We start from the raw sequence: 14,943 nt of genomic DNA on the forward strand, positions 1-14,943 counted from the left end.
GAGATAGTGGGCCGTACGTTATTTTTTGGAGGAGAACGGAGTGAGAGGCCACGTTTGGAAAAGTTCCCCCAACACGCATCGTTGAAAATCACAAACAGGTAACGTTTGCTCTTTTTTTTTACCACGTTTTAAATCACGTGGTTTATATATTAGCGACTGATTCAATGCTTTTTTGGGATATTTAGCGTTTTCTAATGTCTTATTTTGTTGCAGTAACGTTACATATGTCGGTGCTCAACCTGCATGAACAACCACGGTGATTTTTCGGAAACGGTCACGTTTCCCAATGAAATCCGTTATCTGGAGTCGCAGTCATACCTTGAATGTAGCGTTATTGTAGCGTTATTGTAGCGTTATTGTAGCGTTCAGGCTCTTCATGGCGGTTATTATCATCACCTAAACTACTCTCATGTCTGTGTTTCATGTGGTCTGCATCACAGCTTCAATGGAGCCGCTTAGCTCAAGTTAAACCAGCGTGAACATGTTTTAAAAGGTCGGTTTTTCGAGTTGCTGGCTGTGGTTGCATTTCCTGGTGTAAGTTCTAATCATGCAAACGTAATCGTTGCGTTTAAAGACTTATTCAAACGTCCGTCATTTTCATTTTTAAGCAAGAGTTTTGGGATCGTTGTTGATGTCGTGTGTGTGTGTGTCCCGTCCCCATGCAGCAACACTGTAACCCGCTCGTTTTTGTACTTATATCAAAGGGTTTTGGTTTCATGCACAGGGTTCATTCTGGAAATTGGTTCACAAAGATGTCTGGGCAACTGCAGTCCTGTTTGTTTGAGACGTGTGGTTACTGCATTCAGAAGATGGGGTTGGTCCCAGTTGTGACTGTGGCAACCGAGATATTCAGAGCATGAAGGGTTAACCGTATTTGTGTAATAGCATTATCAAATAGCAATTAGTCTGTAATGTATCTTATTGATAATTCAAAGCTCGAGGACACACAGTACCATTTTATCAGAGTCAAAGATGATAATGGTAAAAATAGTTTTGACCTGTTTTGACCATGTAACTAGCAGATTACGTTAACCATACAGTGCATGGCACATTTCTGCTGTCAATGATTGATTCAAATGGCTTCTAAACCCTCTAAAATGTAGACTTTGTTTCAGTTTTGGTGTGTCTGCCCTCGACCGCACCACCGTTTCTGTTTAAACGTGTCTTACTTTCTCACTACTATTTGTCCACCGACAACATGTGTGTGTATTTCCCAGGCAGAGTCGTACTTTGTTTGACAGATGGCAAAGGTTCAACTAGTTCCCAGGCAGACCAACTGACAGACCGACTGACTGACCAACTGACAGACACTGAGCCGAGGTTGTGCTGACGTGTAAAAAAAGTCAGTGTCAATTCGATTTTGATGAATTAAATCGATGTCCGCTTGATGCCACAGTCAGTCGGACTCGAGGCCGTTTGCTACTCCTCAAGCTACTCCTGTTATATATATTTCTCTCCTTTTGAACAAACGTACGCAACTCTATCAATAACTATCTGATGGGAGCCTTGTGCAGTTCAATGGTGGATGTGTGCTGCAGCACCGGCACACTGATATTAGGGCGATGCTGCTAACAATCACCCTTTAATCTGTCTCAACGTGTCTTCATACGTGTGTGTGTGTGTGTCACTCATCACTTTAATCAGCACAACTCGGCTCCGGTGCCTGCGGCCTTCTCGTCTTCCCTCCTCTGAGGGAAAGGAAGGTAGGTTAGATAGAAATGGAGGACGTCCGGGTCGGCGCAATGTCATGGACTTTATTGGTGTATGTGGGACTCCAGAGATAGGAAATACGTCTTTTCATGCTTTTATTGTATGTCATTGTAACAATTTAGATTAAATAACGAGCACAACGCGATCACCAAGTCACATGTTTCCTAGAAAACACACAAGTGTGCTGAGGACCCTACACCCTGTTTGACTTTGCATAACTCTTCATTCTAAAGCGATGGACGTAAACTGGACAGCAGTTGAGTCTCCACACACATGATCTTTGTTTTCCACGTGAACCCATCTCTCTGTTAGTTTAAAATATGGTGACAAGACGATAAGCTGTCTGAGAGCAGAGTGGAAACCCCGTGGAACTGAGCAAGTTACGTAACAGAGTCTTCATCACGCCGCCCGGCCGGCCGGCTACAGTACGTTCACGAGAGAACGAGTCTCCACTCACAATCATCATTTAAATGACTTTTAAACAGACTTCCTAGGATTTTTATCCATATATTCCTTTGTCGTTACAAATATGTTCCCACCGATTTAAATTTGAGAGTGGAGACAAATAATCATATTCAGTACAACAACAGCAGAGACTAAGGACCCAAAACTGCCCATAGTGTTAATTTAACACACCCCTCTGTCTCTTAACAGCAGTTGAACGTCACATGCTTCACAACGGTATCACTTTCAGCAGCGCCATTGTGTGTGATTTATGTATTGTGTTACAGGGTGTTTAGCAGAGCACAACATGTGGGTGAAAAACTCGCCTCAGTAAAGGTCAAAGCTCCCATGATATAAAGACACATAGCATACAGAATTTGCATCGGGACATTTTCTGCTCCATATTGTGGGAGCGGGAAGAAGCGTTGGTTTGGTGAGCCACAAGGGAAATCCACAAGTCGTCCGTCACCCGTCAGGCCCCCCCCCCCCTCTGTGTGTGTGTGTGTGTGTGTGTGTGCAGTTTATCTATAATCATCAGTGCCATGTTCATTCTCAGACTCTCAGGATGCGCAGAACAGTGGCGGCTCTGTGGAACCCACTAATGAGAGGCCTTAATTGGTTGTTCTGGTGGGAGAATCTGCTCATTAAATGTAGCTGGAACTGACTCTCCGTTCGCCAGAATGAGTGCACGATTTCCTCTCAGTATCGCCGTTGTCGTACCATGCCAGCCCATACGTTTCCAGCCATTTGAGGATCTGCGTGTTTTTAGAAAATTGTTTTTTGGGGATGCATTTTTTGTGTTTCTTCCCAATTGCACAAAACGTCGGCGTCCGAGCGCTACAGATTGAACGACAAAGAAGTCCACGTAGCAGTAGTGATACTTTACAGCTGAAAACAGGTGTATAAGAATGATCTCCTGTAGGTGTCTACACTACAAAAAACTAGTTTGTCACTGTCTTAAGGAGATAGTAAAACTGACTCAGGCTTCTTTTATTAACTTCTTCTTGTATGTGTTTTCACTACTGCAGTAGGTAAAGTAAAACACAACGAATGCTTGTGTGCAGTACTGCGTTTGTTCTTTTCTCTCTCACCTTGTGAAGGGTTGAAGAGACACGACAAAAACAAATAGAAAAATAGAGGTGGAGTGACAAAATGGGAAAAGAATACTGATGGACGCAGAGAGGAAGTGAGTAAGAGACGGACACGAGAGGAGAAAGAGAGACTGAGTGAGGGCGACGGAGAGAGAGAGAGAGATATTGCTTAACCATTCGGAAAGGCTATGGGAACATCCCTGAGTGTGTGTGTGTGTGTGTGTGTGTTTCCATCCTGACCCTGTCGGTTCAACAGGAGCGCAACACGTCACATCACGTCAGGCACACACAGATAGCCTAACTGTCCCACATCGGATTAAGTACCGACTGTGTGTGTTTTAGAAAAGACGATATTTTAGAAAACTTAATAGTCCCGTAAACTGTTTTCATACAGTGTTTTCATGCTTGTAAGTCCAAATCAAAGCATTAATCCCCCACGATAGCAGTGGGTCAGTGCCGACCATTGCTGAAGGTGGACATATTGTACAGTGCAGCAGTCGGCCTATTAGCCTCCAGCTCTCAAGAGCTGCTCGGCCAGCGGGCGCCACAGGACTCGCATTCACGCAGAGAAGATCAGAGGGGCACGGATGAATGGAAACTGTAATGCAATGTTCAGCTTATTACAGCCACGGAGACAGTGAGGGAAGGAGGGAGAGGGCGAGGGTGAGGTGGGGAGAGTGAAGGGGGGGGGGAGGGGATAGAGATGTAGAGGACGTGTGTGATGGAGGGGACAGAAAGGGAGTGGGAGGTTCCTCTGGGTAAGAGGGGTCAGCGAAATGCCCCAAAATGTAAATGTCAAGTACTGTTGACTTTAAGTTGTGCATCAGTGTTAACTTAATTGCATTGAACAAAAAAAAAAGCCTTTGATTGTTTGTGGAGATTAGCATAGTCGTATATATGTTTTTTGGGTTCAACAAGAGTGTCTTTTAGAGCAGATTTAGAAAACACTTGTGTTGAAAGGCAACATTTGACATCGGAGGGGGATAAAGAGAGGGCAGACTGCAAGTGTCCAGCTCTGAAAGAGGCGATAGAATAGAAAAACACAGAGAGAGAGAGAAAGAGTGGGCCCGTGGTTTGGCAGGGGGCCAAGCGTAGTTAAAAACAGATTAATCAGCATCGGAGGGTCACATTCTCCCAGAGAGAGGCTGAGCATGGCAGGACGGGGCGCAGCCTTCATCTTTTAAAAGAGCCACATCTTAGGGAGCAACAGAGGTTCACATCAGCAGAATAAAGGATAATATTGTGCTGTAAATACTCATATCTGATCTAAGTGTGTGGCGACAAAGGTTGGTTAATACAGAGATGAGATGGTCAGTTTTTCATCAAAACCTAACCGTGACTGAAGGATCCATTCAGCTGCTTTGTGAGTTGGCTATTCATTCGTTCGTTTCGGGTCGCAATGAAAGTCAGCAACGTGGGGAGCAGCGAGGAGGTGGTGACAGCAGGCCAGAGCGATGGAGAGGAGGCGAAGTGAACCTCATTAGTAGCCTTTGAGAAGCTCTGAAGTCTGTGAAACATCTTGGAAAGAGTGTAAAGAAGAAGCCGCCAGTGAAATGTGTGTCAATAGTCGGTGTTTCCCACAGGTCTAAACTATGGGAGTACCTGTTGAGTATCGTTGAACTAACTAGGAGTGGGTGTGGTCTTGTTTCAAACGTTCAGAGAGGGCGAGAATCAAAAACCCCATTCTACGGATGTTTTGCACTCTTGCCACTTCCTGTTTTTATGTTGACAGTAACGAGAGAGAGAGAGAGACAGATGCTATGTGCGGCTAAAAATGAGAATTAACGATAAAGGGGGAGCTAAACCGGTTTGAAGTTGTCCCCCTTTTTTTGCCACACTTCCTGGTTAGGGGTCAAGAGGTCACCGGTCTGCGATTAGCTGATACGAGGGCCCCCTAAAATAATCTGTCTGGTCCTGTCGTTGACCTATTGAGAAGAGTCGGGTCGCTGCAAGTTCACATAAGTGTGTGTGTGTGTGTGTGTGTCACATAAGTGTGTGTGTGTGTGTGTGTGTGTGTCCGGACTTCAGAGCAGACGCGTCCTCGCGGTAATCGAGAAAACAGGAAGATGTTCTGAAAATGAGGACATTTTACGGCGTCCACAAGGGGAATGTCTACTTTTAGATTCAGGGGTTAAGGTTAGTAGTTTAGTTAAATGAATGTCAGATAGGTGTGTGTGTGTGTGTGTGCGTGTGCGTGTGCGTGTGTGTGTGCGTGTGCGTGCGTGTGTGTGCGTGCGTGTGTGTGTGTGTGTGTGTGTGTGTGTGTAGGAGGAGGATGTTATTCCCCTCGTGTGCATTGACTCTCCTCACCAGGCCGCTGTAATAATGAGCCTCCGATGCCCCATGAAGTCATTTGTTTTGCCAAGGCACCTGTTGTCGCCAGCCTCTATGGGATGTGGGTTGCCATAGCAACACCACACCCAATGCGAGAGAGGGAGAGAGACACAACGTAGGGCCGTCCTCTATCACCACAAGTTAACTCGCTCTTTCTTTCTCTCTCCTCCCATCTAATGCCTGCTTTCCTCTTTTCTTTCCCGTCTATTTCACTCCCTCTCTCACACACACACACACACACACACACACACACACACACACACACAGCACACTGTATCTCATCTCATGTGCACTCGTGTGACCCACCCATACTTTAGCTCTTTGTCTCTCTCTCGCTCTCTCACACACCTACACACACACACACACATTCACACAGACAGGGGCACTTGCGCCTGACTGCTTTAATCGCTGAATAGGGGAGTTTAGCAGCTAACAATAGTAGTTATGAGCTAACCCATTCTTCTCACACACACATGCACACACATGGAAAGAGAGAGAGAGACTTGTAACTCTAGAAGGGTTCATAAAATATATTCTTTTTTATCTTAGTAAGTTGTTTTTTGCTCTTTTTGTACGCATTTTCACCATCTTACATTTCCCACAATTCCTGTTTCTTACCAATAATGCAAATTAAATTGGTTGACCATTTTCTCTGCTTTAAGTAATATGATCTAACAGCAAGACATAGCATCCATATATATATATAAAATTAAAGGACATGCTAACAGAGCTGAATGAGGCTGAACCAGTTTGGTAAAGTGATAAATATTAGTTATAGCCTAAAGTGCTGATTTGAGCATACTGGTGTTGAAGATAAAACTCAAATGGTTTTGCTGCCGTATAGTTTTTCAGCTGACGACAGCAGTTATGAGCAGACGGTAATAGCACGGTAACAAAAGTAATGACACGGTATCGGTCATTTAAGCATCCCTTATTAGCTGACCAGTCATTTAAGATGAGCTCAAACTGAGAGGCAGCAAAGAGACGTGTGTCCTTTTGAAGGGTTGATATCAGGTGTAGCTGGGAGAGGAAGATGAAGGGATGAATCGGTAGACAGACAGGCAGACAGAGGAAGATGAGGGGATGAATGGGTAGACAGACAGACAGACAGACAGACAAGCAGACAGACAGACAGAGAGACAGACAAACATACACAGGGATTATCCTTTGTGTAATCCTCAGTGTGAGGGTCAGAGTGCAGTGTAAAGGGACGAGGCATGTTCAAAATGTTCACACCAGCTGTGTGTGTGTGTGTGTGTGTGTGTGTGTGTGTGTGTGTGTGTGTGTGTGTGTGTGTGTGTGTGTGTGTGTGTGTGTGTGAGTGTGTGTGTGAACGCGTTTGTTGTGTGATTGACAGCATGATCCAGAGCCGGCGTATTTTTTACAAGTGATTTTCTGATTATGAGTGTGTGTTTGGTACATCTGTGTGTGTGTGTGTGTGTGTGTGTGTGTGTGTGTGTCATTGCGTGACAGATGGACAGATCGTAGGAGAGAACAGCACAGATTAGGATTCTGCTCTCTTGTGTGTACGCGCGTCGGTTATTTCAAAACCAAACCGGGCTCAGTCACCGTTGGCCGCCGGTCCGCGGTGGAATAGTCAGAAAAGCTGTTGGCTCGTTGCGTCAGCGTTCGGGACGTCCCAGCGCGATCTGCCGGATTGGATTTTTAATTAGTTCGTCCCACCTGAATGACGGCCGATTTATTTATTCCCACCCTTCATTCATTAGAACTCATTGCGCTCACTCAGTGTACACCCGCTGTCAGAAACAACCTTTGTGGCTCAATTAAAAACACTTCATGTGATCAAGTGAACCATGAAGCAACACAAACAAACAGCAATTAATGATATCCACATCGACAGCTAGCAATGCAGTTTTCAGGATAAAGTGATCGTTTTGCATCTGTTTCTGTAAAGTTTTACAGGAAGTACTTCCACTGTTTGATAGAGTTTGCAGTTTTTGGGGTCTTTAATGTTGTGTGTGTGTGTGTGTGTGTGTGTGTGTGTGTGTGTGTGTGTGTGTGTGTGTGTGTGTGTGTGTGTGTGTGTGTGTGTGTGTGTGTGTGTGTGTGTGTGTGTGTGTGTGTGTGTGTGTTTGTGAGAGAGAGAGAGAGATGTGGTTGAAACATTGTACATGACCAATGCACACGTGTACACACACAGCCTTTGTATATATATAAAAATATCTTTTACTACGTTCACACACACACACACAAGGCTGGTTGGCCTGTTTCCAGTCGTCTGAATCACCGCCAACACCTCACATTTTATCCAGCCGTGTCGAGGGTTGTGTTGAATGAACGGCTTCCTCATCTGGTCTGAATCTAAACAAGTAGGATGTTTTTCCTTGATTGTCTCGATGGAGGCGATCGAGGAAGATGGCTGGTTAATGGCTGCTAGAATATCACGAATAGGTTGTAAGCCAAGGACCCTTTTCTAGTGGGTGTGGAGCATCGAGGGTGAGAGGAGGGAGGGAGGGAGGGAGGGAGGGAGGGAGGGAGGGAGGGACTTCCTGCAGGTCCAGCACGTCATATCTGCTGTAAATCGGATGTGGTCTGAAATGGGTTTAGGCACGCTGTAATCTCTATTGTCACTTCCACGCTCGTCCGCTAATCTGTATTTTTTGCTGTGGTAATCTCTTGTCTCCATGGGGATTTATTGTTGTAGCCCATGCATGTCGTTGCCACGGAAACCTGTGCCCCCCCCCCCCCCCCCCCCCCCCCCCCCCGCCCCTATAGCGAGGTGGGCGGGTGTCTATGCTGTTTTATTTATTAGACCGAGCGTTGCCTTCTCTGCTTTATCAGATAGTAACAGAACACCAATAAAGCCAGGACGCTTACTCCGTCTTTTCTCTCCATTTCTGGACTTTGCACCCCCCCCCCCCATGAAATTGCATTGCATCCCTCGCACACAGACCAGATCAGGAAGTTGTCGTTGCGGTAACGGCAACCCATAAAACCCAGACAGACGGCAATAAAGTTGTAAGCGGGAGAGCGGGAGTGTTTGTATCTGTGCAGTATGCTGTTTGAGGGGTTTAAAACAGCCTCGTACGGGCACTCTGGTCCGTTAAAGTGTATATAAAAGTCAGCTCGGGGATTATTTAGTTCAGATAGATGGGCGGAAAGGTCTGTGTTCAATTTGAATTTCTTCGGTCATGTTTTCTTTACTTAAAAGAATGTAAATGCAGAATATCAAGACTGTGAGGTAATGGCTCGGTGTAGGGTTGTAGATCGTCCATGCTGGTGTCCATTAGTAATGTGGCACAGTAGGTGTGGTCTCTCTCTCTCTCCTTTCTCCTTCATCCACCCATCTTACACCTCTTCTCTTCCGCCAGCACTCTCCCTTTTGCCTCAGCTCTGCTCCTCTCTTTCACACACTCTTCTTCACCTCCTCCCCCCCCCCCCCCCGCTGTTTTCCTGCCCTCGTTTCTCCGAGCGATCGTCCCGAGGGAGGCAGACGCAGAGCTCCGAGGGAGAGACGAGGGAGGATGGAAGAGAGAAAATGGCAATGACGGGTTTGTAGGGCAGGCGTTTGCTAAGAGGCGGGAAGTGAAGAGAGAAGGCAGATAGAGGCAAAGAAAGTGAGAACAAATACAAAGGAAACAGGAGGTGAGAAGAAGAGACCAAAGGAAAGGAGTTACAGGGAGAAGGAGAGAGCAACAGAAGCACCGATAGGTAAGGCCGTTAGTTCTTTTCAGAGTAACCGATGTGGTAAAACTGGATTCAGTGTGTTGTGTAGTAATATTCGCTGTGACCGTCATGTGCAACAGCTGTTCGTCGAATACTTGCAGCAGGTGGAATTTGTGTCAAGAAAACATCATCATGATCTGATTTGAGTTGAGCAGAGAATACCATCTTAAAATGAATGCTGATAAGCTGAGTTTCTCTTGAATCTGCAGGCTTTTTTCTGGCCCATGTTTTAGCACATTCACATGAAATACTGTCGCACGAGAATACGGTTCTGTTATGACTGCTAGCCCCGTAACACGGACCTACATTAGAGGTCACGCTGGTGATGTTACACTGCCATTCAGTGTGCATATGTGTGTATGTATGCAGAGAGGCTGTAATAATGTCTCTGGTATTGTTTATAAGGACTGTGGGAAGAAGAGAGGCAGAGGAGGGGTTTTAGGGGGGACATAATGCGAGCGGACGAGTGGAGGAGGATTTAAAAGGGAGGCCCGGAAGAAAGGGATCGAGAGAGGAGAGGGATGAGTGCAGAGATTTAGTAGAAAAGAAGAAAAAAAAGAGCCACCCCGGGTGGAGAGTAGGGAGACGCAGAGGGTGAGTTAGAAAGTTGTGAGAGAGGTAGAACAAGGTTCCCGGTGTGTAGAGAGAGAGAGAGGGAGAGGGCCGGTTTAAAGCGGGCCTAAGAGGCCGTGACGAAACATCTTGCAAAAAGCTGCACTCTGATGCCAACTCACACAGACACACACAGAGATGCACTGCTAGCTAGTCCATAGAGTGTCTCAGAGGAGTGGGCACTGCACTAAGTAGGTGGTTACAGACCTGCTTTGATGAGACCTGCTCACGTTGATTTAAAAATGGTTTTGGATTCCCTTCACAGATGGCAGCCTGCACACTTACAAACATTTCCCAAATTCTCTGATTAACAGTGTCACCGTGCCTGCTTTACACACAGCTAAACTTTGGCCAGGTGGTTCAACGTGGATTAAATTCACCAGAGTCATTAAGGTTTATCCTCTTTGAACCATGAATGTTGTACAAAAAAAGCCCTGCTGTTGGTACAAGATGGAAATTAAGAGGATCACCGAAGCCATTACAATTCATCCTCAAGGGATGTTTATAAATAACTGGCAAATGTCGTGGTAATCCATCCAATAGAAAGATATTTCCATCCCCACAGCCACACCGGCTACAGTGACCTGAATAAAAATTAGCATCTTTAATAGGAACCAATGGGCCTGGGAGTGCTGTTTGTTGTGCAATGTCCCCGGGATTCCCTCCTGTTATAATGTAAGTCGGTTGTATTTGTTCTCCTTACGCACACGGTATTCTATTTCCTCTCTGACATTCACCTACATATGCACACCTCTCTCCATCCATCGCCCCTCCTCCTCCTCTCCTCTCCTCTCCTCATTAGCCGATCATGCGTAAGGAGACCTGTTCTATTTTTACTCCCGCCCCCTCCCTACACACCACTGCTGCACTCTGTGTGTGTGTGTGTGTGTGTGTGTGTGTGTGTGTGTGTGTGTGTGTGTGTGTGTGTGTGTGTGTGTGTGTGTGTGTGTGTGTGTGTGTGTGTGTGTGTGTGTGTGTGTGTGTGTGTGTGTGTGTGTGTGTGTGTGTGTGTGTGTTTCCTTTCTTATTGAAGGTGGCAGGGCAGAAAAGAGAGTCAGAAGTGAGATGGTCAGAAAGTAAAATGCAGATGATAATGAACAGTAGAATTAGAAGAGAAAAAGGAACGTTTATGACTATAACTTAACCCTCCGCCTGAAGCTGCATATGTAGAAACACACACACACACACACACCTGACCAAAGCAGACTGTGTATGGAGGTAGACGCCCTTATTGGACAGGTTTTGCATATCCTGACCTCAACTTCACCTCAAGACTTGATGTCATGGTCCTCTAGTGTTCGCAACAAATTTGTGTCATGCTGAATTACTATGTCTGTTCCCGTGACAGGGTGTGGGTGTGTGTGTGTGTGTGTGTGTGTGTGTGTTTTGACCACAGCTGCGGGTTAAAACCAATGACTCAGATAATAAGAATTGAGTAATTTCCCCTCTTTCTGTGTGTGTGTGTGTGTGTGTGTGTGTGTGTGTGTGTGTGTGTGTGTGTGTGTGTGTGTGTGTGTGTGTGTGTGTGTGTGCGAGTGACTCTATGTAACCAGCTGTTGGCCCAGATGAAACTCGTTGTGTGACATAATGACATGCTAAACTGTTGTGTTTTTGTTGTGTACTTTGTGTAAAAGAGACTTGGACGACGCCAACCCGAGAGCTAATGTTTCAATCAGCCATGAGCTCATGTGCGAACAGCTGCGAGCCAAATGGCCAGAATTAGATAACTTATATAACACTAAATATACATAATATTTGTGTCTATAATCCTGACATCGCTCGACTAAAGGACCTCATTACTTTGTATTTCCAGAGATGTTTTCTTTGTCTACCATTCGGGAAGCATTGGTCGTTCTCAAAGAACATAACATGGGACCATGTGGCTCATTTATTAAAGATACTCCAGACTAAAATTCAAGTTGCGTGCCATGAAAGATTCATATCTGTGCACAATTCAGTGGGGGAGTCTGATTTTTCTCTAGCTCTCGATGGTACACCAGCAGCCCAAAAGAATGCTATCATTACCAACGTATGAAAACAGAATATCATTCACATTGGATGTTTTGGCGTAAACCTTAAAGGATCCAGGAAATAAACCTCTAATATCTATGTGTCATATATACATATAATAAGAATACTCGTTAATAATTTAGTCACCATGTGATAAAATCCAACGCTCTCCTCCATCGCTCTGCAGGTTGACGTGTCATCATGACAACAGAAGCGGGCTCTGAGACCGAGGTGAAGGAGAAAGCCGAGGAGTCGGCCGCTCAGCCGGACCAATCGGAGAAGTCCACGGAAGAGACCCAGGAAGTAGCCAACGCCGAGGGAGAGGAGAAGGAGAAAGAGAAGGAGGGGAAAGGAATCGCTCGCTACCTGCCAACATGGCTTAAGAAGCAGAAGTCTCAGAGCCAGGTGAACTTCTTATTATACACTATCGTTTTATGTTGTAATCATAACCGTTATGAAGTAATATTTTTTGGTTGGGTTATTAATGTTTTTTTTCTTGACCCATGAAGACCTCCCCGACCAAGGAGGTGCCCCCCACAGAGGACGGCGTGAGAAAGGAGACACAGAAGGAGGACGAGTCTGCCCCGGAAGTGAACGGGCACGCAGAGGAAGTGGAAGAGAAGGAGGCGGTAAAGTCGGAGCAAGTGAAGGAAAAAGAAGCAGAATCTCACTCCACCGCCAGCGCAGACACTGAGGTATTGGTCAGACGTCAGCGGATCAGTAATAAGCCTTTATATGAGTTATTTAATGACGGGGAGAAGGAGACGGGCTAGAAAAGAGTGCAAAAGAATGCGTGCAAGCATAAAAACATTTTTAAATATACAGATAGTGACAAGTAGTGGCTTGACAAAGATTTAATGTACTGCTGAATGCTGAAAGGTGGTGATAACAGACTGGTTACATTGGTATATTGTTGGGGGCATTACAGAGAGCGATGAGGAAAAACAACACAGGCTACACCGAGTTATTTATAGAAATCAAATAGCCTGTAATCATGTATAAAGTAATGTAATTAATATTCAGCTTTTATGCCAAATCACATGGTTTCCTTGCGGCCCAGTAGCACATATTCTGAGAACTGGTACTCGTCCGCGGACCAGGGTTTGGTAATCTCCAGACTTAAGGCGTCCACTGTCTGGTGCTAACAATACTCAATGCATAGATAGGTAAGCATCTCCCCTTAAAGCAGTAGCTCACCATTTTTTGGAATGAACCTTTATGCTTGATCGGTGATTTCTTGAGAGTGAGATGAGAAGATTGATGTCTCTCTCATATGTCCACTAGATACGAAGCTGCAGCCAGCAGAGGGTTAGCTTAGCTTAGCATGAACTACTGAATGCAGGGTGGAACAGCTAGCCTGGCTCTGTCCAAATGTAACAAAAAACAAGTGAATTTTCCCAAAATGTTGCTGCGAGTTAGTTTATAATCACAGAAGGGAAACTATAACACTCAGCCAAGTATTGTTGTGGACACACAGACTTCATTAGGTTACTTATTTTAACATTGAATAAGAAACCCAGGGATGAGATGTTGTCTGATAAATAGTCAGATAGCTTCTTTCACGATGCTCAAACAGTTTAAAGGTTCACAAAAATATTCACAGCAGCAGACGCCGACTGTTTGAAGCTGCTGCTCGGCCGAGAGCGCGAGAGAGAGACACACACACACACACACCCAGAACCATTCTCCCTCACACACATGCACACACACACAGAGCCATTCTCCCTCACACACATGCACAAACTGTTCCATCCAGTGATCACATTAAGACACCCAGGCCCACCCAGTGACATCAGCATTTCAGTAATCAGGCCAAAAGAAACGCCTGCAGTTTCTAAAAGCACATTTCGGAGTAGACGGGGAGTTGCAAAAGGAGAGTGAGCGAGAGAACGTAGTCTTCCCTCTCGCTCGGTCTGGACAGTCGGATTTCAGGGGATTACCTTCATGCTACTGAAGAAGATTGTACATGATGGCCACAGTGGGGAACACTGTGTAGCTGTGGTTTGACATCATTGGTTCTCCTTTTTCATTTTATTTTTTCTTCTCCTCGCGAACTCCGTCAGCCTGCCAAGGAGGAGAAGGTGGAAGAGAGTGCTGAGAAAAGTCCAGAGGAGACGCCGGTGACAGCAGAGGGAGAAGGAGCAGAGGAGCAGCAGGAAGGGGAGGCGGAAGGTGAAAAGGAGGGAGGAGGAGGAGGAGGAGAAGAAGGCCAGACTTCTATTTTCCAGTCTCCTCTTCGCCTGGTGAGGAAGACCAAGATGAAGCTGATGGTGTGTCACGTGACCCTCCTGGACGGGACCGACTTCGCCTGCGAGGTGGAGGTAAGACGCCGAGGAGACACTGAGGGTGTGGAGGAGAACGCTGGTTAAACAATGCTTCATGTGGAAATATCCTTTGCTTCATCAATTTCTCTGTAAATACTTAAAAGCACATTTCCTTACCATCAGTTTGGATGAGAAAAAATGAGTGGACGGAGGTTAGGTCTGTTCTGATCACATGGGATCAAACCAGTGTGTTGTGGCTGAATTGACGCTGACACACGGCAGACATGTTAACGGCAGAATCAGCAAGTCGTCGTCTTTTAGAAAGAGGGAGGCTTCATTTAGACAGACGCATTGTCCGTCTTATGTTCTCTTGCTGGTCATGTAGGCCACACGTGAGTGCCATTGTGTCAATGATGTAATTGCTAATAGGATCAGATGTATGTGCACGTGTGCGTGTGCGTGTGTGAGCGAGCGTATGAGCATGGGGTATTTAACTTTCTGACTCAAAGTGCAGTTATGGCAGAAGCAACAGCTCTCATTGTTTGGGGCGGGGTTAAGGGGATAAATGCAGAGCACGCTACAGGGGCTTGTCTGGTGACCATGAGACACACACACACACACACACACACACACACACACAGACACAGAAAAATGGCATTCCAGAATCACTTTAAACAATATTTAATAAGTGCACAGATGGACCAAAAGAGGAATGACTTGCAGATGGAAGGGGGGGGATTTACACACACACGCGCGCACACACACAGCAACCTGGGAGATTATTGGGGTCC

At 45.7% G+C, this 14,943-nt stretch overlaps 1 protein-coding gene across 4 annotated transcripts in view; it reads left to right on the top strand.

The window, feature by feature from the left end:
* The window catches only part of epb41l2 (erythrocyte membrane protein band 4.1 like 2), a 43,565-nt gene continuing 28,622 nt past the window's right edge, over positions 1–14,943 (top strand). For 3 of the 4 annotated variants that reach the window (XM_079180845.1, XM_079180848.1, XM_079180847.1), the window contains exons 1-4: positions 1–98; positions 12,076–12,293; positions 12,398–12,583; positions 13,952–14,209. In XM_079180845.1, the coding sequence (XP_079036971.1) occupies positions 12,090–12,293; positions 12,398–12,583; positions 13,952–14,209 (648 nt within the window). In that variant the 5' untranslated portion in view covers positions 1–98; positions 12,076–12,089. Of the gene's footprint in view, positions 99–9,179; positions 9,252–12,075; positions 12,294–12,397; positions 12,584–13,951; positions 14,210–14,943 lie in introns of those variants that run through there. The other variant, XM_079180846.1, reaches the window with a different exon arrangement.

The sequence above is a fragment of the Pholis gunnellus genome, assembly GCF_910591455.1.
Source record: "Pholis gunnellus genome assembly, chromosome: 19".
NCBI lineage: Eukaryota > Metazoa > Chordata > Actinopteri > Perciformes > Pholidae > Pholis > Pholis gunnellus.